The sequence below is a fragment of the Sylvia atricapilla genome, chromosome 12, assembly GCF_009819655.1.
Source record: "Sylvia atricapilla isolate bSylAtr1 chromosome 12, bSylAtr1.pri, whole genome shotgun sequence".
Taxonomy (NCBI): Eukaryota; Metazoa; Chordata; class Aves; order Passeriformes; family Sylviidae; genus Sylvia; species Sylvia atricapilla.
The window spans coordinates 12486262-12514131 of NC_089151.1; the positions used below are offsets into that span (position 1 = coordinate 12486262).

General features: G+C 40.0%; 1 protein-coding gene across 2 annotated transcripts; it reads right to left on the minus strand.

Moving 5' to 3' along the window:
* CYLD (CYLD lysine 63 deubiquitinase) lies at positions 1-26740 on the minus strand. 2 transcript variants are annotated; one of them, XM_066327873.1, is made up of 17 exons: positions 26632-26740; positions 21903-22561; positions 20529-20696; positions 19412-19517; positions 18275-18370; positions 17015-17131; positions 15145-15524; positions 13557-13722; positions 12603-12744; positions 11974-12096; positions 10626-10717; positions 9472-9538; positions 7869-8001; positions 7348-7456; positions 6238-6356; positions 5431-5647; positions 1-4012 (listed from the first exon to the last, which is right to left on the minus strand). In XM_066327873.1, exons 2-17 carry the CDS (start codon positions 22407-22409, stop codon positions 3828-3830), a joined length of 2727 nt encoding a protein of 908 aa, XP_066183970.1. In that variant the 5' UTR covers positions 22410-22561; positions 26632-26740; the 3' UTR covers positions 1-3827. The 2 variants fall into 2 exon arrangements, with proteins under 2 accessions (XP_066183970.1, XP_066183969.1); XM_066327872.1 differs by having other exon boundaries at positions 20394-20696.
* Between the last annotated feature and the right edge of the window lie 1130 nt (positions 26741-27870).

A 27870-nucleotide genomic window follows, 5' to 3' on the forward strand; every position in this document is an offset into this window, starting at 1 on the left:
TAAGAATAATATTTTTAATTAATATTAATACAGAAAGAACACATAGTACATTCCTTTCCAGCAGCAGCTCATTCAGCCCTACCATTGGAAAAAAAAATAAATTAAGGCTAGTTGAGGGCAACCTGATCCAATGGTTTGTTTCCCTTATGCCTTCTTGGAGACAGCCTTGTAAGCTTAAGAGACTGTTTGTTCACAAAACATGGGATGTTTATTTAGCAAAACATCAAGAACAGATAAAAACATGCTTTGTTACAGTAGTAAAAATACACAGAGCTTTCAAGCTGCTTTTTACACCAGCTCAATTGAGAAACCACACCAGTCTGGTGTGCAGCACGGTGGTGCCTTGGTATTGGATGGAACAGGCAAGTGTCAGGGATCGTGGTGACCACACTCAGCTACTCAGTGGAGTATAAAGTGCACGAGAAAAATAAGTGCATTGAAATGAACCAGTTATGATCAGGAGCAATTCTTGTTACACACAGTACTTGCTTAAAATGGGAATCTCACAGGCTGCTCAGTACAACACAGTACTACAATTTTCAAGAGCACAGAATCAGTATCATATATTAGAAAGATATTTTTCTTTTACTGAACTTTTGTATTTTTCCTCCAATTATCTCTCCCACCCAACAACAAGCCTTCTGATCTAACTTACAGTGGGTTTGGTTAGGGTTTTCTTGAAGGATTTTGTTTACTTGAGTAAATCTGTAAGGCATCACCTTTAGCTAATACCTCTCCTCTTTACCCTTGATGTTCAAAGTAAGCAAGTGGCACAGTGATTTGTTCCATTTTGAACCCCTAGTTCTAAAAATGTTTAGCAGAGCAGGCAAGTTGTATGAGGTGAGCTTTTTCCTCAGTTACAAAAGTTTATGTCCTATGAAACTTTACATTTTTACAAGCTGTCAGGAACCATGTTGTCCATGTATTTTCCTACTCACAGGTTAAGGCCATTGTTAGCAGTACTTACGAGCCAAACCATGAAGAATGATCTAAGTGCTATTAATTTGGGGGGACATTCACTATATGAAAAAAAAAAGAAAAAATAATTGATTGGGAGGTTTCCAAATGCATTAAACAACATAAATGTTGGATGCTTAGTCACTAGAATCTTTGGGCATTACAGTTAACAGCAGTAGATGCTTAGAATGCAAAATAGCTTATTCAAATCCCCTACAAATATATGCTGAAGGCTAAAAAAAACCCCAGAACCCCCTCCTTTTTTACCCTTGCATATAAGTTATTTTACAAGTTTCCTTTCACAGTGAAATCACTTTTCTGTTTGTATACTCATTTCTGAGAAAGGAAATAAAATTTGGGTTATTTCTGTTACATTTCATTTACATTGCCAGATCACCTCCAATGCAGTGCAGTACAGCACACAGCAATCTCTTTTAGATTAAAAGAAGACCCCTTGATTGCCAGAACTATTTTTTTTTTGCATGCTATAGAAGATATCTCTGCCCTCTTAAGTGGTAATCAACAAACTAACCATGTAATTATACAGTGCTTGCAAAACTATTTACCATTTTGCAATAATCTATAGTACAGAAGGCAGGCTGTAAAGCTCTGCCTGCCTTTACACACACAGTACTTGTAACCAAGAAGTGTGCACAGTAAAGAATATTCCCTACATGTCCCACAGGAAGAGTCCACACCTATTTCCCACTGACAGGCCAGAAGCTTGGAGGCAAGAAGCCAAGTTCATTTACACCCATCTGTATTAATTCACTTCTGCTAATCAAGTATGTATCCTGAAAAGCTGGATCGTTTCCAGCTGCACAAGAGTGGATATTTTGCTACAAGATTATTCACCTAGGAAACTTTAATATGGCTGCCAATTCCAATTCTCTCCTCTGGCCATAGCAGGTCCAAGGCTGTTCCTCAAGCTCAGGCAGGAATATGTAATGAGGCTGGAGGGGCTTGGAAAGATGACACCAGTGGAAGACATATGAAACTAATGCACTGGGCAAGTCAAAAATAAACCTAGGGCTAGAGAAGAGAAAAAAATCCAGACATTCAGACTGCCTCCTGGGTGCAGGTTTGTGCTTGGGCCTGTCTTTGCTCCTTGTTCAAAGGGGTCACTGCTTGGACCTCCTTTCCAGACCGGGACACAATGGGCCTGGTTATAGAATCCATCACCTAAAACCTCACTGAATTTTTTCCAGACAGAAAGAGCTCAAGAGCTCTGTACTGAAACAAAAGAGTTTTGCCAAGAAGCAGACTGGACAAATAAGGCAAGGGAACATGAAAGCCAAGAGACTCTTCTAGGCAAAAGCAACAGTGACACTTCTAATAACCTTGTTGCTCTTGAGAGTGAAAGATTAGAGCACACTTCATGCAAAGGCTAACGGAAAAAATCAACACCCCCAGCACCTCCTGCTTCACACAGATTAGTCCTTCAAGCTGTTTTCAAACATCTCTACTACTGTTTTATGGCAGTGTGTCCCAAAGAAAGAATCTAGGTTTTCCAAGAAAAACAAAGTAACCACACTTTCTACAATAAGGATCAGTCTCCATCGCTTCCGCTCATTACATTTTGTTATCTCTTCCCGTCTATAGATCTGATCCCAAAAAGGAAGTTTCCATATAAAACAGCTTAAGACTTGAAAATGTACAGTTCATATAGATGCAATTTGAACGACCAGATGTTACTGTATATATATAGTTGCATGTTTGCTAGTCAGTGTAGACAGAAATAGCTAAAAGGCAACTAAAACAACAGTATCTCATTGCAAACAGGAACCAGACTTCAAGGTATAGTAGTTTACACATTAACACAGGTTGTGCAGCTTCTCAAGTTAGTTTTCATCAGGTACTTGGTATACAGTAAAATTCTGATCTACCTTTATTTTATAGTTTCATATTTCCAGGCATAGATTTTTAATATTACTGATTCTGAAATGAAGAGTCAGATGTATATTCCCAGGCAGTAGCTTAATGTACTGTAGAAAAGTCAGTTTTGTTTACCAAGGACTAGAATTCACTTCAGTAACATTCCCTGAGGCAATCCATGATTTTATTGTTTTGTCCTGGAATCATCTGTGTACAGTTGCTGTTCTTTTCCAGACTGCTTTGTTTCTTTAAAAATAGACACTTAGAAAAAGACATCTGTTAACTTTCATTGCTAATTTTATATTTTAGCAGTTACGCTTCACCTTAATACCCTCTTCTTTTCCTCTCTTTCCCTTCCAAAAGCTGCAAGTTAACAACCCAGCAAGTCTGTGTGCTTGATTTTTGCAAGACAGGGATTCAGATCTTTAAATGAATGCTAATTTTTGAAACTGAAAAGAATGCAGTAGATAATAGATCATAATATGCAATGAGCAGTCTAAAATTTATCTTGCTCAAACTGAAATTGCTCTCTCTTTGAGAGAGAATCCATGGTGCTAAAAAGATCAAGGGTGAAGAGACAGAGTGGGGTAGAGAAAGACATGAGAATCATCATCCCTGTCCACAGAAATGTACTGCACTAGAACACTGTATTCTTACCTTCCCAATGGACTAAGGAGATTTCTCCCCACATATAATTTCACCTTTAACATTTCAAAAAAGCCTGTGTATCATCAATGCACTTAAAGCTTTTAAGTTTTAGTAACTTAACTTTGTTTATAAAACAAACACACACAAGCACACTTCCTAGAGTGCAAAATGCTTAAATACGTCAGTGACAGAACTCCATATGTAGTTTTTGGAACAGTAAATCCTCTTGATGTCATAGTCAACTTCTCCCATTGCCAGCAACGGTTGCATTGAACTACCCAAAACTGCAGCAAACCCAGGAGTGGGCAACTCTGTACTGTCTCTTCAGTTCTGCGGGGATCCTGGTTTTATTTGTATAAACTCATTGTTGGGCTTTGATACATGCACATGTAAGCATCACATAGCAGTCTTCGTGCACAACCTTGGATTTTCCTGGAATCCAGTGAGTGCAATTCTTCTAGAGACATCTTCAGGTATTCACCGACTTCTGGACACGGGGTAACTTGTGGAATGTTAAAGCCATTCTGTCCTCCTTTTAAACCACAAGGAAAGAAGAAGAAACAGATTAGGAGAGCACCTACATATATTTGCTCTTCATAATGTACTTTTACTATGACAGCATCACCAGTTCTTGAAAGCACTTTCCAAAAAACTTAAATATGCCACACTGGACTGCTGCAGGGTAAACCCCTATAAGAAGTGTATTGTTCAAGAAATCACAATTAGAAACAGAGTATCTTGTAGTGTTTACCAACAAACCACACCCACACAAACAGAACACGAAACCAGAGAGAACTCTGGGTTTTCATTAACACTAAAAATGTTGTGTGACTTCAGGAGAGTGACCTGAATGCATAAACCACCTCACATGCACTGAACTTGTTAATAACATGACAACTGGTAACAGCTGATGAATTTAAAAACCATGTCTGTACCTGACTTGCAAGACTAAGGCACAGTTTACTCCTGGTCATTTTCCACACAAAAATGAGCGAATTCAAACAACACAACATCTTGCTGTTCCCAGTAGAGACTTTTAGCTTATGAAGAAAAGCTGAAGAAAAATATTCGCAATACTAAAAATCCCCCTAAGATCAGCAGGAGATACTTCCAGCACCTCATGTGATCTAAATTCCTGAAATAAAGTTATTCTTTACAGTCATACATATTTCAAGCACTCTGAAACGAAGCTTGATTGTCTCCTGATTGTTCTAAGAAAGTGACTTTACTTCTGTAGCAATTCCACTTTCAACAGGAGGCAACATTCTTCTCTCCCTGCCAACTCACACTGTAACAGAGGGGTTCAAGAATGCTTCATGCAAAAATTATTACTATGTGTCTAACACTTCATCTATTACTGTTTTTCTTAGGCACCAGAATTGAGAGAGCCCATATTTAAACTGGATCTGTTTAAAAAGCAGTGTCTAAGAAAACATTTGTTTTATTACAGGGTAACAATTTTCTACTGATAACTTTAAAGAGATTCAAAGGAATAGCAGAAATGATGTAATGTGTGACTATTTCCTTTATTCTAAAGACAGATACTCTAAGTCATTTAAGGAAAAATAATAAAAATATTTGTATGCTAACTAATAATCATGTACATCAACCTAAATATAAACTGAAAGCACATTCCTGCAGTTGATTATTTAAAATTAATTGTCTTTGCCAAATTTGCAAAGCATAGAAAAATGCTAGAAAAATAAGGAGTCCCGCTAGGAAACTTCTGCATTTACTTCTGTACCATCTAATAACTAAGGTATCCACAGAGGCGAAATTCAGAAGACGCAAAACAGAAGCTGCCAGGGAATCAAGGTGCTAAGGTAAGGCTGAGCCAAGATCAGTACCCCAGCATGGAGTACATCAAGTTAAACGACACTAATATCCCCAAAACTTTCGGAAACCGTGGCAGAAGTGTAAACTAGCAGGAGCAGAGTGCAGGAGAGGTACCGTCGCGGTCGGCCATGCTGTCGAAGAAGAGCCAGGCGGAGTCGTCCCGGCCGTACTTGACAAAGGCCACGTAGTGGCTGGTCTCGATGCACAGCACCGCAAACAGCTCCATCTTCTGCGAGGGCACGCAGCCGTGCCGCCAGTCCCACTCGGGCAGGTCCTTGGGAAGTGACAGGGCATTGAATTTATGGCTCTGTCTCTTGGGATGAAGATGAACCTACAATCGAAGTGATATTTCAGAAAAGAAAAAAAACACTCCATAAGATTATTTGTTTTGGTGGCAGGCAAAGCTAAAAAGAACATTACTGCTGGACAGAAGATTAATGGTGTTAGAGACGGAACTGCAATAACAGCAGCTGACTAAACCTTCCTTCTATTTTTTCCCCACCACTGTAGTTCAATATTGTCCAGAAAATTCAAATCTAAGGTTTAATGCAACAGTTTTCTACTATGTTCAAATTTGAAAACAAGCCATGACTGACATCTTCATGCAACTGCCAAACAGAAAAACACAGCATTTCTGTCATGAATTTATCAACTCTAACAAGGTAGCATGAACATAAAATTAGGAATTAAAACATATGGTTTCTACTTCTCCACTGTGTGCAGTCCTGGATTTGGCAGTTGCTGATAAATACATTGGAGGAGTTCCTGATCTGCCACCAAAGGAGATTCTTTACTTGGTGGATGGCAGCTACACTGGTGCTGGTGAAGAACTCTCACTAATGCTCTTCAGCCTCTTTTTCAATTATGGCAGCATTAACCATTTGGGTTAAAGCCACATGAATAACAAAGACACACACTTACTTGTGTATTGCACGTTTTGCAGAACTGCTTGATTTTGCCAGCAGAAATATCAGTGTCCTCGTAACACTCCCTGCACTCGTACATAGCGAGTCCTCTGCAGATACGGCACTGCCTGGGAGCTGCATTGGCAACAAAGGGATTAGTCTCCAGGCTGGGGAGGCTTGGTGTTTTAAGAAAAGGAATATGAACATGAAGGAGAACTACTACTTTAAATGGAGAATGACACTACATTAAAAAAAGTTAAAATGAGATTGCTGATCAAAGAGCAATGCGTCAGTCTACTTAACTTCTCTTTGGTGCAATATGGATTAAGAGAAAAAACATTTACATTGCTAAGTGACAAAACAAGATGATAAAAATCAAGTACCCAAACAAGCGAAAACAGGCATTTAAATCATGTTAGCTCTCTCATCATAGTGGTACAGCTAGCTTAGCCCCTGCAGCTATCAACACCAGGGGGGGGAAAAAAAAAAAAAAAAAAAAAAAAAAAAAAAAAAGCATAAGCTGATGGCCAAGACTGGGACAGAAAAGGCCATGGCAACTTTAGAGATTATTATTCTAATGAATTTTGGCAGTTTTATTAATTCTTATCTCAAATTTAAAAGCACATGTCCTTCCTTAGCATAATGCAATGAAAAATTCAGTGGATGGCCCATGTCAGAAACTTAGGACAGAAAAATAAGTTATATAACGATGGCTAAAAAATGCACAGCCACAATATACCACCAGTGCACATCCTCTCCTCAGGTTCCCCTCTAGTTCTGATGAACTAATGAACAGCCACATTAATGAACTGCTTTACTGCTAGTAACTCAATTTTAAAAACACTCCCAAACTAAGTTCAGTTGTACAGGTACTCGAGACTTAAATAAACAGAAGTTGTAGTCTATACATTCTTCTGAAATAGGACTTCTAACTGACATGAGGGAAAAAAGCCTTCTATCCAGTAAACTTTCATTTCTCCTCAGCCTGAGCATCTCACACTATCTTGGTAAATATCTAACAGACAAGAACCCCAACAAACCCACCAGAAGTACCAGGAATACTTTCACTGTGTTAGTCACTCTCAACAACTCTCTTCCATTATACAATGAAATGTTATATACTTACTGTCTTCAAGTAAATCTGTTATATTTAATTCCAAGGATGGAAAAATTTTATTAAACATTTTGAAGTCTTTTCCAAACCGGGGCATCTGGATAATCAAGCAAGAGGGTGCCTAGGAAAAAATGCCAGAATATAATGTATGAACTTGAGATAAATCATTATCTAACTTCATAAACATTTCTCCAATGCTATAAATATATTCATGTTTTTTAAACTCACACACCACTGACAGGGGGATCTCAAAGTATTAGTCTTTAAAAAAACTCAATGGCAGCAGCTAAGAAGTTTTCTTTTAGGAATTAAAGTCTTTACCTAAATCACTTTGATCTGTTCAGCCAAAGAATACATGACATTAGGTGAACCTTCAAATGTTTTTGTTATGTAAGCATCCTGGACCACTGACACAATATTCCCATTTACAACATGTCTGCATGTTTTTATACCAAATCCTACTTTTTTCCCATTGCTGAATGGACAGATATTAAGGTATGATCACTTCTAACAAGGCAACAGATGTCACCAACCTCTGCAAACTTCAAGTTGCTGTTGATGAATGACCACTCCAGTAACTGCTGAATTGTTGGGACTCCAACTTTCTCATTTTTGTCCATAAAAATTTGATAGAAGTAACAGTCTTGTACTTTCTGACCTGGTGATCTAAAGAGAGAAAAAAAAATAAAACAAAAAAACAAAACCAACAGATTCTGAAGCTCTACTGTAACGATGACTGTATTTTCCTAGGATCTACATTACATCTACATTATCTCTGCTTTAAAAATATACTGTGCTTTAAAAAAAACCCAAACAAACCATGAAGCCTGACAAAACACAGTCCCCTGCCCCCAAAAACAAAGTGCCAGGCAGTCAAATATCAGTTTGAACTGATCATAGAAAAACTAAAAGAAACCAAGTAAGTGTGCGCTTCAGAGCATGTTTTAAAAACATATGGCTATGTATGGCTGAACTACCAACTGAGAAATACTTCCTAAGCATCTGCATCAAAAACTCCAAGATAATAAAGCAGCTTTCATTGGAGAGACAATTAGGAGTTTCAGTAATAAAATATCAAATGAAACAACAATAATTATCTTCACTATGATGGGTCTAATGAAACATTTCCTCTAAATCAGGGTGATATTTACACTGCTTCCTGCAGTGGAAGTCTCACACAGATGGCTAATGTTGCTAGGCTTGCTCTATAGTTAGCAGAGAACTCTCCAAAAGGATAATTCAAATTCAAGGCTGTCCAGCTCTAATTCCACACCTAGGCGAACTCTGAGGCAGATTACCACATAAACTGCCAATGCAAGCCACAGGAAGCAGTCTGGAGAAACTTCTTCAGCCTCACCATAACAAAAAAAAAAAAAAAAAAAAAATCCACAAAAAAACCCACCACCACAAAGGAAAAACCCTTTCCATTAAACACACACACATTAAACACACACATCCTTACCACAAACCAATTATCCCCTTCAAAATGCAAGGACCACAAAACCACAACACATCTTGTATGGATCAGGAGAGGGACACAGGATTAAGCTACCAATTTAAGTATGTTTTGAGGTCAGATATTCAAAACATAGTCAAGTATCAAGTACCAATCTTTTCAGATAGTGTTTCTGTTAAATAAACATAACTCTGATATATCTGGGAGGAGATCTTCAGATAAGCAATTCAACCTCCTCTGGAAGTACAAAAGAAAGTATATAAAAGAAGGTGCTCAGATTGAAGAAAAGGTTTTTGCTACAATAGCAAAAAAACATACAGGACTAACCATCTAACAGCAAAAGAAAACCATTAGGTAGGAGATGTTTCATCTCAGCATCAAAAGTTCCTGGGAACTTTCATCAGGTTTGCTGTAAACTGTAACTTCCTCCCATCTCAGCCAGCATTTAAGCAAATGTTGCTTTTTGAGTAATCAGGTGTCAAAAGAATTCTAAAAGCATGATGCTCAGCGCTACCACTACTAAGAAGAAAGGAGACTTCTGAACTGCCCTTGAAGAGTTCAGGTATGTGCACAATGCACACAAACTCTGCTGTTAAAAGCTGAATGGTGGAACAGAAGTTTTGTTCTGTGTAAGGCACAGACACGACAAAACCTTTGAAGACCAAAGAAATAAGATTCACCTTATTTTCAACAGAGGTTCAACTCTTAGAATGTGGTGAAATAAAATATTCAGAAATTCTTCTGGATCTGGAGGGAGGAGAGAAAAAGAAGTTTTGTTAGCATGCAAAACCAGACACATTGTTCAAGACTTATTGCAAGTGAAGGTTTTCAAAATTTTCACAGAAAAAAAGTAACATCTAATTTTTACAGCTTTATTACCACAACAACATTATGACAAACTACGAATATTTTAATGACAAACTTCTATTTATTCTTTTAGTGTTAAATGGCTCAAATAAAAGCTACAAGGCTCAACAGGGTAACAAAGCTTTCCAGTAAAGTTAAAAAAAATGCTCTGTATTTCAAAGGAATCATTTGGCACCATACAACTTTTCCAGGAGAAAAGCTTTCAAAAAGAAAAAGTGAAACTGCAGAGAACCAGTGAGGAGCAGTGACAGGAACACAAAATGTGTTACACAAAACACAATAGTCCCAAATTCATCCAAACTAGAGACCAAGTTCTCTAACCAAGAATTCAGCTTCCGAGAGGGCTGTTCTCCCCCACCACAGTTTGCTGGTGTATTTCTCTCCCTGCCACTAACTGCAGTAAATACTGATTCCAGCACTCAAGATTAAAAAAAAATGAAAAATAGCATTCTCTTGAATAAAAGCAGAACAGTTACATAATACATCGCTAATTAATCAATACATGCAGCAAAAGATCAAAAAGCTGGGAACTGATTTGTCCAACATAATTTGAACATTTTTTTTTTCTTAAAATACTGCATAACCATTGTAAAAATTAAATGCTGTAGTGCAGAAGTTAATTCCTCAGGGATCAAAGTGACAATTTGAAAGAGGACAAACACCCCAGCCTTATCACCGTCTTCTCCTCTCACGGCTAAAAGGGTGTTCCAGGGGCACAGGAAGGCACTAAAAGAAACCCAGGCAGTGGAAGACTGCAGAAATTTTTCAGCTAGGGTTCCTTACATACCTGAAGAAGCAGAAAAGCCCTTGCTAGCAGCCAGTGGTTACTCAGATCTTTGCTAGAGACACTACTGCCACAGAAAAATATTTGGGTGTTTTGTTCTGGTAGAATTATGTAGCAATGTTCCTCAGCTCCTTTATATTAGATTCTTGTAAGTCTTACAGAAAGGCAAACCTCCCCCATTACCTTTTTCCTCTGAAGTGAATCCTGATGCAGCCTCAACTTTTTCAAGTATTTTCCTCAATTTCATTATTTTTGTAGCACATACATATCCATATCTAAGATAAATAGGTTTAATAAGCTATTAGGTAATTTGTGATCAAGTCAGAGAAGTAAAAAAAAAAGCCAAAACCAACCACTTAAATACTGAAATACAGGTTCTCCAATCTTTCTTTAACTGCATACAGCATTTCTTCAAAACTACATACTGATTTCTCATATTTACTCTGACTCCCAGTTTTCTTACTGTAGTATAATGCCGTGCTCAATGTTCTTTTACAACCTCTAAGAGCATTTTTAATCATCAACTTACCAAGATAACTGTTTTCAGATTTGTCAGTCAATTACTTTTGATTGTTTTCACTCTAATTTACACAGCTTAATACATCATTTCAGAATGTCACAAAATAACAGCACTGTGGGAGTTGTTAATAAAAAAAACATTTCAATATTTGAGAAAAAGACATAGAGCTGTACTGCTGACCTAAGAAGCTGAGGCTTTGAGTATTCAGCCTGCTGTTTTAAGCATGGTAAAAGGACATTAAGACATTCACCATGTCCAGCACCTGAGATTTCTGCTACTCAGTGTGCATCCTGTTATCCTACCTGTTCCATAGTCCCTGGAACACACCAGGCAAAGCACACACTCCCTGACAAGAACAAGGCTTCAGGAGCCAACATTTTTATTTATCAAAATAAAAGCTTTGTCAGAAATTGTTCAGTGACGGCCCACAGAATTTTGGAACTACAACTGTATTATTCACATCTCTGAAAAAAAAATCAAGCTTAGGAACAAGAACCTTTCATGGAGATTTTTGTTGCACCTCTTTTGCTCATTGTGCTTGAGAAATTACAAAGGTCATATTAAGTTCTTCTAATAAAAGCATTTTGGCCACTTGCAGCCCACACGTAAAAAGTAATGAAACTTCTAAAGCCCTGCTGAATCTATCAAATTGTGAAATTCCATATAAGATAACCCAAATAATTTTCTTGTCATGTAAAGATGAATGTTGTGAACAAAAATAACTTGTATTTATCAATACTTTTGTATTCATACTTGTACGAATTTTACAACAGCGTTGTGCTGATCTATTTGCAAGAAACTAGTCGAAAATATTTATCACCAAACAACGAATAACTCTTTCCAGTTATCACTGACTAAGTTTCCCATGGAAACAAAAGTAAAAATACTTAAAAAAAAATACACTGAGTAGCAGCAGATAGCCAAACTTCTCAGGTTTGCAGTAGTAATGCAAACACTGCAGGATCTCTCTAATTCATGTTAGACTAGAGAGCAGCTCTTGTCTTTACTTACATTCTCAGAGGATTCACAATCTCTGTGCGCAGCAGCTCCTGAGTCTCACTATAATACTCTACATCATTCATTTCCTTAGGTCTGAGTAGCACAGTGTCCAAAACAGAGCTAAAAGAAAATAGGCTACAAAGAAAAAAGGAAAAGGTTGTTTTGACCACTCAGATGCCCGAGCAACATGAGACAAACCAAGCAAAGCCACAGAAGAATTAAAGAACTAAACAAATTGCCTCAAAAAGAGCCAGTTATGGACAGGGGACACAGCTGCACTAAATAGCAAAGGCCACTCCAACCCAGTATCCTTTCTGCAGCGAAGTACAGAACCAGTTGCCCAGGCAGGATTCTGCAAAGGAGATGTAAGAGGCATTTCCCTCCCTCCACCCCCTGGCCTGTGTTCTCCTTATCCTCCAACCATTTACAGGCCAGGCACGCCCTCAGTCTAAGCAAGGAGATCCATAAGGGCCAGTGCACTTTGGACATGAGCAGCACTTCACTGCTCCCACTGGGAGAGCACAGGGACTGCAGCACAGGACACTGGGAGCTGCACAGGGACACACAGACAGTCACTCAAGCAAAGATCACATGTTCTGCATTTCTAGCATGGGATGCCACTATACAAATTATGAACTTACCAGAATAAGGTGGAGTCTAAGTAACAGGAGTTGTAATGACCCTGGATACCTTTCTTCTTTCCAATCATTGTCTCTAAACCTTCTTTTTCCATTTTTGGAGGAGTGTTTTCTTCTACCACTTCACTTAAGTAACCTCCAAAGGCTGAAATTTTTTTTTTCAAAAGACACTTTAAAGCCTCAAATTTTATCCCCCTTGAGATTTTCCTATTAATGTTTTATAGCTAAGTTGCTGCCTTAGTGTAAGCATTCCTTCTCTGGACTAGAATAACATTTTATTATAGCTCAGACTCACAGTCTTCCAGAGAGTGAACAAGGCCTTACATTCCACACTAGAGTGCTTCAGAAAGCCTGCAGCACTGAATTAATTTTATCCAGTAGGAATGAAGTTCTTTTTTTATTACAAATGCCCTGTTCACACTACCTTATAAGCACCAGGCACTTTTTTTTGCTGTTGTCCCAGACAATAAAACATGACTCAAGAAATCTACAGTACTTGAAGTTAGGGAAAAAAGAAGTTTTCACCACTAACTTCCATCATAAAAATACATGTTTTCTTTGTTAATATTTAGAGAAGACAATAATTTGATGTTATAGATTATAGAAAAGCAACTGCCTGCCTTTCTTTTAATGCAATAATACAATCCTAGAGTTGCAAATATCATTTCAGCAAGATTGCCTTACAACTTCTAAAGTAAAAAGTGTACAGCATAAATTCCCATAGTTTTATGACATTTCTTTAAATATATGAACATTTTCTTGTTTTAAAGCATTAAAGAATAATTCAAGAATCACTGTATTCTGTACAGGTTGATCTGCTATTCATTAATCCCAATTAAGTAACATCTGTACAGATTTCCAAGTGCTCAATACAAAGAGCTTATGGCAGGAATGAAGGAAACCAAAGCCCTGGCCAGTTCCCAGCTGATAAACAAGAAATGAGCAGAAGGTCAGTACCTAGAGAATTGCAGCGCTCGATCTGGTTGGAAACAGGCTGGAGTGAGGCAAACCTGGAATCTGGCCTGCAGCTTTTGAGTTTAACAAAAAGAGCTTTCTTTGGAGCACACGTGAAGTACCGGGTTCCTTTAAATGTTCCGTCCGTACAGCCGGCACATTCATCCTCCTGAAAATCCAAGTGAGAATTCACCAGTTTTCTTATTTCTACAATTCTGCAGTAAGACATTTGATAAACTATCTACCCACAAGTCACCCTTCTGCTACTCTGAAGCACAACACACACTGTTTCTGCAATTTAGTATGCAAAGCCTCAACTGAGGTGCTGTTTGACTGGATTTATTGAGAAAATTAAGACTTGCATGTTTCTTTCTTCATGCTTAAACTTTCATTCTATCCAAAACAAAACAAAAATTCCATCAGAAGCAGCGTGGGGGAGGTAGGAGAGACTATGAATTTAACCTGGTTCAGATTCCTTCTGTAGTTAGAAAGAGCACTTTTTACCACTTAATTAAAATCACTGAGCATGGGGTAGTGTAAACAATTTCAGCCTGATTTGGCTGCACAAGAAAAATGCCTCCTTCAACATACACAAAATGTACATCAAGGAGAGACAACACAAACTAGGAGTGAACAACAACAAGCTGCTGCATTTGAGAACAGGATTTAAGGCACATTGCCTTCTTATTAACAATGGCTAGCCTTCAATGAAATGCTTGAGTGGCACCCAGGTTAATTCACGGTACCTAAAGGAGTAGGCTCAGAATGCCTGTGGCAAGCTTTGGCCTCAACTTCACCCAAAACACCCACAAGGATCAGGACTTCAGCTGGAATTCCATTCACATTCTCACATACTTTGCTTGTGTTTTACGTAATTTTACACTGCTTTATGTAATATTTTATTGAACCTTATCCCAAAATAAAGAACCCTTATCACCCTAATTGTGTATACATTAACTTAACTGATACCCCAATCATAACCTTGTCAGTAGCTGCCACAGAGGGAATGTCAGTGCACAACAGCAATTCATGTTTGAGGCAACTCTAGGTTGTTTTTTTTTTACAAAGGACCCACAGAAACACATAAAGCACATGGTTGTCAAATCAACAATATCTGTCAAATCAACTACTGTCAATTATCAAAACCAGTCTTACAGCTCCGACAGTTCTCACTCTGACTGCCTGTTTGCTTATATGCCAACAACAAACAAGAATCAGATTCAGCAAAGACTTCTACAGCTAGAGAATTTTATATAAATTTCCATTTAAAGGATCTTTAAATTTAATGTTTCATTTACAATCTATCTCCACAACTAAAGGAAAGGACACTCCTTTAAAGCAAGGAAGAAATCAGTCCTACAAATTCCTTTTCCCGTTGTGATATAAACATACCTCAGAGCCTACTAACAGGCTAAGGTGTAGGACAGCCATAAAAGTCACAGCTCATCAAAGACTTTAGCCCTAAGGAGATCACTTGGCAGCCTGTTTGGGCAAATCCCCCAGACTGGCTGCTTTTGCAATGTATACACACACCAGCTCGGAGAAACAAAACTAATAATTGACATTAATGTGAACTAGAATTTATATTTACCAGTTCCAGTCCTGCTAATACTTCATTTACTCCAGGGGGCTGGCCAATCCAGCGGATTACTCCATAGAAAGGAGGATTTTCTTTAACTTCAGCCAAGGAACCTGCTTCAAGACCATGTGAGTTTCCAATGGGGCTTGCTGTTGATGGACTCTCCTGGGTAGCTGTGGTATTCACATCACCCATGACAGACTGAACAGATAAAGAGAGAGGACTATGTCCCATAGTACCATTGGTACTTGTTGTTTTTGTCAAGCTGAAGGGGAGGGAGTGAAATCTGTTTTCTGTAGACACAGAGTTTGTTAAAGGTGGCTGCAGTGGTGGTGAAGAATGCCCAAATCCAGGAGATGAATCAGTAAGTGACTTTGAAGGGTCTTCAGCCGCTGTTAAAATCAAAACCAAGTTGTTAGTAAGTGTAGGGGTTTTTTCTCCCTGTATCAAAAAAGGAAAGACTTGGCTCTCATGCCAGCAACATCTGATATAACAGCTGGGAAGCACTAACAGCTGGGGACATTTAGGAGGACTTTGTCACTTGGCAACACTGGAGACACAGAACAGACTGAGCAGACACTGCTGCAGTCCCACCACTTTTACCACAAGCAAAAATGAACAGCACAAAGGAGACGTTAGAAACTACAGGAAGGTTTAAATTGACATCTTTTTCTCATCATCACTAGAGGCTTTTTCTTTGAACATGAGTTAACAGCCCCATGGATGATGACTGTAGGAGGCAAAACTAGAAAGAGCTCATTGGTCATTGTGACTGAGGAAATTATTTGGTTCATGGCTTATAAAGACATAAATAATTGCTTGCATATATGACTTGCAAATGGAAAAGTGCTTATTCCACTATCACAACAACTTTGGTTCTAATACCAGGAATCTATCAGTGTCTATAAAGAATAAAGAACATAAATATGTCATGAGCAATGCAGTGCCTGATAAAAGAGATCACAACTACATGGAACAACATAGGCACTATCTGTCGTCTCTCATCTCTCTACATAGCCATAGAATAACCTGAGCTAGAAGAGTCTCTAATACACAATTGGTATTCACAGAACAAAAGCCTCTTCGTCTTCACCTATTCTCCCCAAGCTGTTTCATTAAATGAAGTTAAGGCCTTAAAAATGTTAAAAAAAAAAAAAAAAAGACATGTGTTACAGAAACAATAACAATTTTAACCCATTTTCTATTGTGGTTCAAGGAACTCGGGGACTACTGCTGCTACAGGGTTCTGGTGTAACTTAACAGTTTAGTATTTACCCATTCAGTCATTAGGCCAGTTAGCCACACTTCTCTAAATTTACCAGGAAAAAATAGCCCTGGAAGCAAATCAAAATATATTGATCCTTCAAGTATGTGCACTCATAGTTTTAAAAACCGTAAGAGATTTTACAGAAATAACTTTTTTAAAACATAGCAAAACCCCACATATACTTAGATAATTTCCCTGCTCCCACTTCCAGACAGATTAGCTGGCATGGCAGAATATTACAGTTCCCTTGGAACAGAGCTACAAAGACAGGCAAAATACAATTACTGTGTATACTTGGCTACAAGGAATGCATCATGCCTTCCATCCCAGCCTCAGCTTTTATTTTGCCTGTGAGACATGTGCATTCCCACAGAGCTACACGAGTTGCCAAGAACATAATCTCCTGCATGCAGAATAAAACCACAGGTCATACCAAGACAGAGTATACTTTCACAGGGGTTTCAAGATGCTTTTTGTGATGTATTCCACTACGACAACAGCCCAACCATTTTACATTTAAGCTCATACTTGTATTATTTGATGAACATAATACACTCTAGTTTTGTTTTGTGGGTTTTTAAAGTAAATGTATAAAAAACTATCCTCTCTCTTTACCTTCATCAATATACCATGGGGATTTTGTTTTTGTTTGAGGCTGAGAGTCAATTGATGAGCCATTTAATGTGTAGAAGACTTCAGATCTGCTTCTATTTCCAGATTCAGAGGTAGATCCTGGAAAAGAACATATTTTATTGAAGATACTAGTCTCTATTTAAAAAAGGTCACCTATGCTCTTATTCCATGTTATAAATTTGTTACTACATTTTCAAGAAGACACAACTGTCTTTCCACAAAGGATCAAACTCTCCCATCAAGGCTAACACAGTTCTAAGCTTACAAGGTAGAAGTCTATACCAAACCAAGACACACTTTGAGCTGAAATCTCAAGTCACCAAGCTGAAAAGAAGGCAGAAAGTACCTCCCAAGAGCAAATTTTTCATTACTATAATTTATGGATGTAAGAAGGTATTTGCAGTACAGTAACAATATTTTCTAAAGCACTAAAATTTCACAGTAGACAAATAAATTACTGATCCAATTCCAATTCTGTTGCTTGTGCCAACATATAATCACAGTTACTACAGTGAAGATCATCTCTGCCAGCATCCAATGCCAGGTAAAATGACAGCTTAGAGAATATACTGTCATTAGTATTCTACTACCCAATGTAGCCACTGGTAAATTCAAAAGACACTGGGTTGGGGTTTTTTTGAGGGCTTTTTTGTGTGTGTTTGGTTTGGTTTTGGGTTTGGTTTTTTTTCCCCTGGGGTGGTTTTCAGAGCTGAACAAAAACAGAGGCACGAAAGTTTATATTTTGGGAGTTCAATTCTGGTCTTGAACCACAGGGAAATTAATATAGTCACTATTCACCAGATCTGCCCCTGGGCTAAAAATTTTGTAGTTACTAGTTCTGCAACAAGACAACAGTGAACTATATTTATTAAAACCCAAACCAAAAAATAAACACGCACCACACTTCCAGAGAAACAGAATGCAGTCCTGACCCGGTGACACTAGACAGGTAGGTAATTTGGTCTTGAATTTTTGCTAAACCTCAATCTCTTTTTCGTGAAAATAAGGGCTTAATTTAAATTGACTACCATCTTTATAATGATTAAATAAATTCATACTAATAGGCTGCTTTAAAGAAATTAAACTTTTAGCTACAATTGGACTTGATGTTAGCCTTGATAATTCTGTGAACTTGACATAACTGAAATAATACATCAACTGACAGATAAGACAATACTTTTTTGCAAGCAGCAACATTTTGTAATCTTATATAAGTAAAGAAAAATCCCTTCCCATACATACCTATAGCCTTTGGCTTACTATGATTGAACGAGCTTTTGTCACCACTTCTTGAGGTATAGGCAAGCTTGGGAGGTCTCCTGTCCTGTGACACAGTCTCTAAGACATGGGACATGAAGAGAGTGTTATCAGCTTCCCTCTTCTACGTTTTCACTGTTACACCAAGTTCACCTCGAGATGTAACTGAACAAAGCTCTGCCATCGCAGGCTTTAACACAGAGTGGAACAAAGCCTTGTTTGGCACATAAACAGCATTTTATGTGTATGCAATCTGCTTTTATCACATCAGCAATTGCTTACTGCAAAGTCTACCATTACTTCTTGAATATATCAAATAGGTTGACTTCACATCCTTTAATGTATTGTATGGATTTCCATTACGGGAAACAGATACAAGAAATTTCAAGTCTTTTTCTACTGACTCATCTATAATAAATGCTCTTTTGAAAAAGTGGAGAAGTCCCCATGAATTCTCCAGAGAAGAGCAGAAAAATTGTGCAAAAACCTGTGTGTCAACTAAACCAGCAAGTAGAAGACAGACATAAGAAAAGTCAGTCAAACTGAAGTGTGAGAGCAACAATTACAGATTAGAATCTGCCTAGAGATATTGCCCAAACAGAAGTCTCTTACAAACTTTTCTTTCTTCAGAAAAGGAATCAGAGAACTGCAGTTGGTACAAGTTAACACTGTTCAGTGAATTACTGCAGTGAATTTTTCCAGAGTCTTGACAGGCATTTCAAGTATTTAACCCCAGAATGCATAGAGAATCCTGTAAGCATCTTTCAAGCACAGAAAGAACAACTTTCCAATCAAGATATTTGAACTCCTGGAGGAAATTGAACAACATTCCATAGAAAAGATTCCCACCACAGACACTCACATATTCATGAATTATTACTGCATAGTATTGTAAATACAATACAACTTGACAGGAATTTTGTTCCATATTAAAGCTTTTCTACTAGTGAGACTGCAACCCAAAGGAGGGAGCAACTGAAGAGAAATATAACAGAGAAGGTAATTCAAGTGAATTTCAGGTATCAGCTCTGCAGTATTGTTTTAATCATATAACTGTGCCTAGGTGGAGGATGTCCTAGATGTTATCAAAGTCTGCCTTCTGGTTAAGAAAGCAGGGCATACCTGGAATAACATCGTTGATATGCAAAAGAAGTGTACTTTCAACACTTGCAAAACTGCACAGCTGTACTCCATTATATCTTCCATCCCAGTTTCCAATCGGATTATCCTAAAAATAGAAAAACACATTTCATGTATCCCAAAAGAAGATTTACATCATACTGAGTAGAGACATATGTCTTGAGGAATATCAAAGGGAAAATGAAATGTTTGACAACACCTACTTTTTCCGGTAACTGATTTTGTATTTAGAATAGCCAAACATTAGAGTCTTTAAAGACAAAAGCTTAAAACATTATCTCTTGAGAAACAGCTCCTAGTTTAACAAGCATTTTTCTTCTAAAAAACATTATTGATAAACAAGCTAGAGCAATTCCAGTGCATTTTTAGGGAACAGGTAATGCAACAAGAAAATGGAAGCATCTAATCTACAAAACCAGAATGATCTTGAACTATCAAAAATTTTAAAGCTGTTCATTTTAAAAAATTCATGTTGCTAGATACAATTTTTAACTACAAGCTTCACATTTTCTTGAAAGATCAACTTTTGTACTTGAAACTCACACTTTTAAGGTGGAACAAAGTTAAACAAAACAGTTACATGAAAAAAAGCTTTTAAAAATGGCTAAAAAAAGAAAAAGACATCCAGCCTACTTTTTTAACAGGCAGAACAAAGCCAGTCTCACAAGACGAACATTCAGCTCCATGACTTCAAGACTGACACCTAGTATGGCAAGTAGCTCAGTGGAGGCTCCTCAGAGTAAGCAGAGTGTTTTGCCTGGACTGTTTAGCATCAAATATGACACCATTTACCTGATGCCAAGAAACAATTATCACCAAGGGCATCTTTGAACACAGTGTTGATTTCCCATTTTAGGTCAGCCTCCGCTGAAGTAGCTTGTGGATAATGTTTCTCCTTCTACGTGCATGTCATTCACTAGCTAACACACATGCAGAAGTTATTAAAGTCAGATTAGTTTCTTACCATGTCCACTCCAACAACGTATCCTAAACTTTCGTTTCCTGGTAAGACATCACAGAATATAACTGTCCCATACTCTATACTCTCTCCTATCTTCAGAGAAACCCTGGAGTTGATCTCCAGAGGAGGAAGTTCTACCTGCATTGCGTCAACTGGAGCTGCATAGTCACTTTCCAGTTCATTGTCATCATCTTCCACCAGCTCCAGTTTGTCCAAGGCAACAAAAACCCCACAATCCTCATCACATCTGAAAAGCTGCTTGCCTTGGTACTGTCCATCAGTAAAGCCCTGACCGCGACCTTCTTCCTAAGTGTCGGACGAGGAAGAAGAGGAAGGAAAAGAAAAAAACACATAAAAAACCAAACCAAGTATTTTGTGAAAAACAGACTACTAAAAAAGCAGTAACATGATCCAGTGTTTTGGACAAATTGCACTAAGAATCTGCCTGATGTACTATTGTTATTGAGAGAATTCTGCTGTCAGAATCTGTGGCAAATATACAGGTTGTCTATCTTCAGGGAATAAAGAGCAAGATGTCACTAGATTAGAGAGTAGCTGCAGGCAGAAGCCTTTATACTCAGAGAGGCATGTTCTCTTCAGGTGCACATTTTGCTTCAATCATCAAATTTTTGCTGTATCAAGACAAGACTACTTCATACTAGACATAATGCTAAACATTCAAAACTTCCACTTATATGCCATATAAAGTGAGACAATTTTCAGAAACTTGGGGCTGATATTCCCTGAAGTTCTCAGTGGGAATTACAAAGAGTTCAGCAAAGTATAAAAAGTACTTTGAAAAATATACTTCTACAACAAGAGAAGTCTCCTGAACATAACCCTTCAATAGCTTAAGGTTGTCATTAATTTTGCAGAAATATCTCACAAGGAGCACACAACAGATACGTTCCCTGTTTTAACTAGTTGCCATTGGACTTTTAGGGATCTACCAAAACAACAGCCCTAAAATCCAACCCTGCCTTTACAGACTGTAGCCTGACACAGGAAAACAGAGTACTCAACAGAAATCTGAGAGTCAGATATTCACCATGACAGGGATGTAAGCACTTTTGCCCAGAGAAGTTGTGGATGCCCCATCCTTGGCAGTGTTCAAAGCCAGGATGGATGGAGCCCTGGGGAACTGGTCTAGTGTAAGGTGCCCCTGCCCAGAGCAAGGGGCTTGGGACTAGATGATATTTAAGGTCGCTTCCAAGCCAAACCATTCCATGATTCTATGAATTAAATTTTTCTGGGCTAGAGGACTCAGAATATGTTTGAATCTTTCTGCCAGCCCATGCACCACACCAAGCTTCACTTAACGTGAAGATTACAAGGCTGATGTGATATGGCACATTCACATGGAAGTATTTATGAGAAGACTGAAGGTAATGGATTTAAGGCGTAATATGCTTCTAGAAAAAAAATAAAATATTAGGGCTTCATCTTTATACTGAAGATATATTTAGCTCACCTCAAAGTGTATTTGATACTACCCCTTAGCAAGTAACTTACCAGCAACTCTACTCCAAAGTATATCCCTGTTAGGGACCTTTCTTGCATTAAGGGTCCTCTGAAGCGAACAACTCCAGGATATTTCTCATCCCCTGATCTCAGCTGGACTCTAACAGGTGAGCCAATATCTATCTGGACACCTTTAGCTAACCTGCTTTTGCTTTTAAACAAACTGTATCTTTCCTCACAGTTAGTAATAGCCAGAAGCAACTCCGCTAGTTTTTCATTTATTTCTATAACATCCTTCTCATCCACAAACAAGATTGCATGAGGTTGTTCCAGAATTTTTAATCCAATCTGCAGCTTCTTGCCTTTACATGGAATATTTCTGGAGTGTGCCACAGAAGAACGGTCTTGAAAAAACTGCCCAATGCTACCTTTGGGCACTTTCAAGAGCTTTTGAGTCTGCTTGTCTATGACACTGCATTCTTGGAGAAGCAAGTAAAAGATCCGCTCTTCCCAATAGGATGAACTTGCTTTTTCTTGACTCCATAAGCCTGAATTCATTGTGATCAATACTTTAAAAGCTGCACAGAAGTCTTCAAGAAAAATAATCTCAAGTTATGTGCAGTGATTTTTCCAAATTCTACTGGATGGTCCAATCTTTGTGGAATATTGCAATATTCATTTCGCAAAGAGAGACATTCAGAGCAGGAAGCCTAGAATAAAAAGAGAAGAACAAAAAACCAAAATTGAATTAGGTCAGTACAGTTGGTCTTAAGTAAAACATAAAACAATTCAAATCTGTGACCAGAATTATTTCTCCTACAGATCAGAGTTCAGCAAAATGCAGGGCAGTGACCACAGTCCCAGAAGAGCTACTGTACTGCTGACCATGGACAGACCCATTTACCCATTTCTGCTCTTTATGGCTCTGTACTTCACTTCCTTCTTTAGTTCCTTGGGAAAAAAGGGTTGTGGAAAACATGTAATGAAAAGCAGAAAACAAAGAAAACACACATAAGGGAAAGCAAAAAGAAAACCTAAGTGCAAATGAACATAAATAAACAACCTGCTCTAGTTTCCAAGCAATATTTTAATGAAACTTTCCACTATAAAGCTCTTCTCCCATGCTTGGTGACTACTTATTTCTGACAAAGTGTACTGCATCTGTCATCCTGCATAACATTTTGATTTAGTGAAGCAGAAAATTGTGTTGACAAAATAGAGCAGCAGAAAATGGGAACTTTAGTAACTTATAACAGCCATTTCTTTAATAGAAATGGACAGCTCCAGTAATATACAATATACGAAAACCAAATTGTGCTGGGATTGCAACATGCAATTCTCAGAAAAAAATTAGAGATTTTTATTTTTATCATTCTAGAAAGATAATTCACTTCAACAAAGTAAGAAATACCTCACTTTCAGTTATTAAAATAGCATGTTGAACACCTTAGTTCAACATCACATTTAGAAACACAGTTCACAACCAATGTGAAGTAAAAAGAACAATTTGAAAATACTACTTTGAGCATATGTGTCTATCGTTTTGATCATATTGGATACATGAAGAAAGATCTGCAGTACCTCAGCAGGATTTGTTCTTTTAAAGATGACAGCAAAGGGCAGTGCACAAGCCCAGAATATATTGTCATGTCAATTTTCCTGTTCCCAATATGTGATGCCACAGTTTGCATTTAGTTAAAGGACAATCTCAGGAACTATTTATACCTAAGGGCAAATAAACAATCTTTGTCCTTGTGCCTAGGTACCCTATTTCTCCACAACTTTTCTCTGTTGGCATTCAATTACCACAAAATCTATTGCTACTTCTCCTATCCTGTTTGAACCCAGTTCCAAATGCTATTGGAAAGCAATGAAATCCAGTAGTCCCATAATTATTTTCCTCATCTTTTTAAACAGACAGAGTATTTAACAAAACTCTTTCCCCAAAGAAATGCAGCAACTACAGACAACCTGAACTTTGGGCAAAGTCTCATCTTTCAGTCCCCAGGAACTCACACATTCCTGTGCTGCCTTGGTGAGGCTCTTGTGCCATCCATTCCAAGCTGGGCACAGATGTGACATGTGGGTGTCAGTGTCACCACCACACCTCCACACTGCTGCTGCAGCAGCTCACAGCAGTTGTGTGCCTCCACCTGCAAAGTAACTGACAGCTCAGGACAGCTTCAGGCCTCACTTTAGGAAAGTCTGGCAGACCATCCGTGTGCTTCCAAGCTAAAAAATATTTTTCCTCACTTCCATTTGATATACCTAAACCAGCTTTAATGTTTGTTGATGATTAACAAAAAAGTGGCGTGAGCATGGGACTGAAATAGTTTATGTGGAAACTGATGAAGAACACAGCAAGATTTTCCCCCTCCTGCCCCGTGTGGAAACATGATTAAATGACCATCAGTTTTTGTAACTCTACTCAGATGGTCAAATAAGAGTTTCATACAAGTTCTGACTAGTTCTCTCCCTTTACTTTTTTCACACAATGGGAAAAAAACCACTCTCTTTTCTTCATAGCTCCATTTTATGTTCTCAAGAACACTTATGCTCTTTTGAGAGCTGACACACTTCACTTTCCTTTTTTTTTTTTCTTTTTTGAGCCATTCCACAAAGTTTCTCAACCCCCAGTAGACTGCAACCAGGTATCTCTGATATTACAGCGATTCTTATTTTTCCTACTTCATTTACAGAAATAATAATTTTAAGTAAGTATGCATGGAAATATTAAATTAAAAGTGAAATTCTGTTGAACAGCTTAAAAAAGATTAACTGAATTTTTAATAAGCTTTATCATATCTATTTTTAATAAGTATATCTTGTTTGCAAGTTCATTGCTGCAACAATACAATCTTCACATATTCAGTAGTAAAGAATTCAGCATGAAAACTGTCAACAGCTGCATTTAGATTATGGAATAACTTTATGTGGTGTGTGGTCAGTCTTTCAAAGCCCTAGTCACCCACAGAAATGTTACTAAACCCACTGGCTACAGTACCAAAAGGCTTTCCTTTATTAAAGGGTTCATTATCACTATATAAAAATGTCTTCCTTTAAAAACTTATCTACAACCACTGTCTCATACAGCTTTAAAAGCCAAATACCCTTCTTTTACGATAATACAAGTGATAAATTAGTTTTTTAAGAGTATAGAAAAGCTTGTTAAAAGGACATTAAGTTTTGGCAATGTATCAAAAATACATTCACATACACCACTGATTTTAGGATGATTTTTTACAACCACTTTCCATGGAATTCTCTGAGTAAAGTAAAATCTTTGCTGAACAAACAGTGTACTTGTGTCAGACCATGACCAGAATAAACTATTAGACTGATTAACTTGGGAACCAAGCAACTTAATCCTGACCAAAAAGTCATCACTGCACTGCACAACACACCAGCAGCTACAACACTTGTGCAAACCCAAGAGTATCTGAGCACCAACACGGACAATTTAAGTGTCAGAGCCTGTTCAGCTGCATCCTTCTATTCCACCGACCACCTGAAAGTTTACATGCTCCAAAGACTTTGGGGAGAAAAAGGTAAAACACATTTACGACTGCAACACTACACAGATTGGAAGAAAAAACTATTTTTTAAAATTGTCAGGCCATAAGCTACCTAACTTCAAAGCTTCCCTAATTTCCTTTATTCCTCGGTTGTGAGTCACTGTTGTCACTACAGACACATCAGAATAACAGTTTCTGAAATTCAAGAACTCTGTTTCTACCCTGCAGGAGCCGTAGATGAACCATATAAAGATGTTTAAACCAGCTATCAGGTTTCAGAATGAACACACGTCTGTGGCTCTGATTCAGAATATAAAATGAAAAGGCTAAAATAAACTCTACAGTTTCTTTAAAAACTGATATTTTATTACCATAAATAATTTAACTAGCTGAGATGCAAAGTTCTGTTCTTATACAGCCCAAAGCCAATTTCCATGGGAAGGTTAAAACTCGAAACAAGGAAATTTAGCTGCAGCCCAATGTACACAGAATTACACGTCGGCAATACAAGCCACGAGTGCTAGAAGCAGAAGCCGTTTCTCAAAACAGCACTTGAAACAATGCAATACAAAGATGTTCTATTGGTAACATCATTCCTAAAAGAAACGGCACCTGCCGCTGTGTTCGGCGCTGTAAATCTGACACAAATAATCCCCGCGAGAGGAAGAACAGGAATCATTCCCAAGGGCCAGAATTCTCTGGCGTTACGAGATTTACCAATACGGCGGCTCTGCAGACACCCCGCGGGCACAGTCCTCCCCAAAAAATGAAATACGTGTGCTCAGATTCCGAAATGACACCGAATATCGTATTTCACCGGGCTCTCTCACGGACCGTTTCATGGCAAGGCACGTCCGTGCGACCCACAAGGCTCCGTGCGAGGCTGAGCTTTGGAGAACAATTATCCTCCCCCCGCCCCAAACCCGGGCACTTTCTCCCCTCCCGGGCGCCTCTGCGCAGGACGGGGACGGGAAGTCCCGAAACACTTCTTGAGTCGCCAACGCGCCGCTCGGCGATTGAGGCTGAAGTGTGGGAAAGGCCCTGCAGGGCCCGCCAGGACGGAGCCACCGCCACCCCCGGCGCAGCCCGGCCCCGCCGCTGGGCCCGGCTCCCGCGACACCGCAGGGGCGGCCGGGGCGGCCCGCGGCGACCGCCCACGGAACCGGCCGGAGCGCGGCCTGAGGCGGCGGCCGCGCCAGCCGCGCCCCAGCCTGACGGCGCCGAACGACGTCCCGCAGCCGCGCCCGGCCCCGTCGGCCCCTCACCTCCTCCGGCCCGGCACGGGCCTCCCGCCCCGGCTCCGTCCCTCACGCACCGGCCCGGCCCCCTCCGCACTGCCCCATCGCCGCCACGGCCGCGCAGCGAGAGCCCGCACACCCTCTCCTGCTGCTCCGGCAGGCCCGCCCCCTCGGCCCTCCGCCGCGCTCGCAGCCAATCACAGCGCTCCAGCGCCACCTCTGAGCAGCGCTATTGGCGACAAGCGCCGCCAGTCACCATCGGATTCGGGGGTTTCCTGCGCATCGCACTTGTATGAGCCGCAGGGGAGGGGGTGGACGGTGGAACACTCCCCCTGAAGGGCGCTGATTGGTAGTACAAGGGGAGGGGGCGGGACTCCTGGCACTCCAGGGGCGCTGATTGGATGGCGCGCGCGTGCCCCCAGCGGCGGGGCGGGCACTGCGTACAGGGGTCGGTGCGGGTGGCACGCGCGGCTCGGCCGCGCGCGGGCTTTGCGCTGCCTGAGGGCTACGGGGTGTGAGGGCTCCGGGACCTGAGGGCTCCGGGGTCTGCGGGCTCCGGGGTCTGTGGGCTCCGGGACCTGAGGGCTCCGGGGTCTGAGGGCTCGGGGGTCTGAGGGCTCCGGGGCCTGAGGGCTCGGGGGTCTGAGGGCTCCGGGGTCTGAGGGCTCGGGGGTCTGAGGGCTCCGGGGCCTGAGGGCTCGGGGGTCTGAGGGCTCCGGGGTCTGAGGGCTCCGGTGTCTGAGGGCTCGGGGGTCTGAGGGCTCGGGGGTCTGAGGGCTCGGGGGTCTGAGGGCTCCGGGGCCTGAGGGCTCCGCGATCTGAGGGCTCAGGGGTCTGAGGGCTCCGGGGTCTGAGGGCTCCGGGGCCTGAGGGCTCCGCGATCTGAGGGCTCGGGGGTCTGAGGGCTCCGGGGCCTGAGCGCTCCGCTGCTCGCGGCCGCCCCGCCCCGAGCCAGCCCGCGTCCAGCGCCGGGCGCGGAGCCGGAGTCGCTGGTCCTTGCCCCGGTGCCCGCAGCCCGTGGGGGCGGCACGGGCGCTCCTCAGGAGGCAGCGGAGACATCGCGGTGCCGTCACGAACCTCCCCGGGCAGGGGGCACAGCTCCCGGCGGGAGTAACGACAGGCCCGGCTGCGCTTGGGAGGAGACAGGAGCGCTTCTGAAATATTTTTACTCGCAAGAAATGAAATATTTTTACTGAGTATTTCATGTAATAAAAGCCAAATGTAGTTCCTCTTTAACCGACCTACTTTTGATTGCTCCTGTCATCT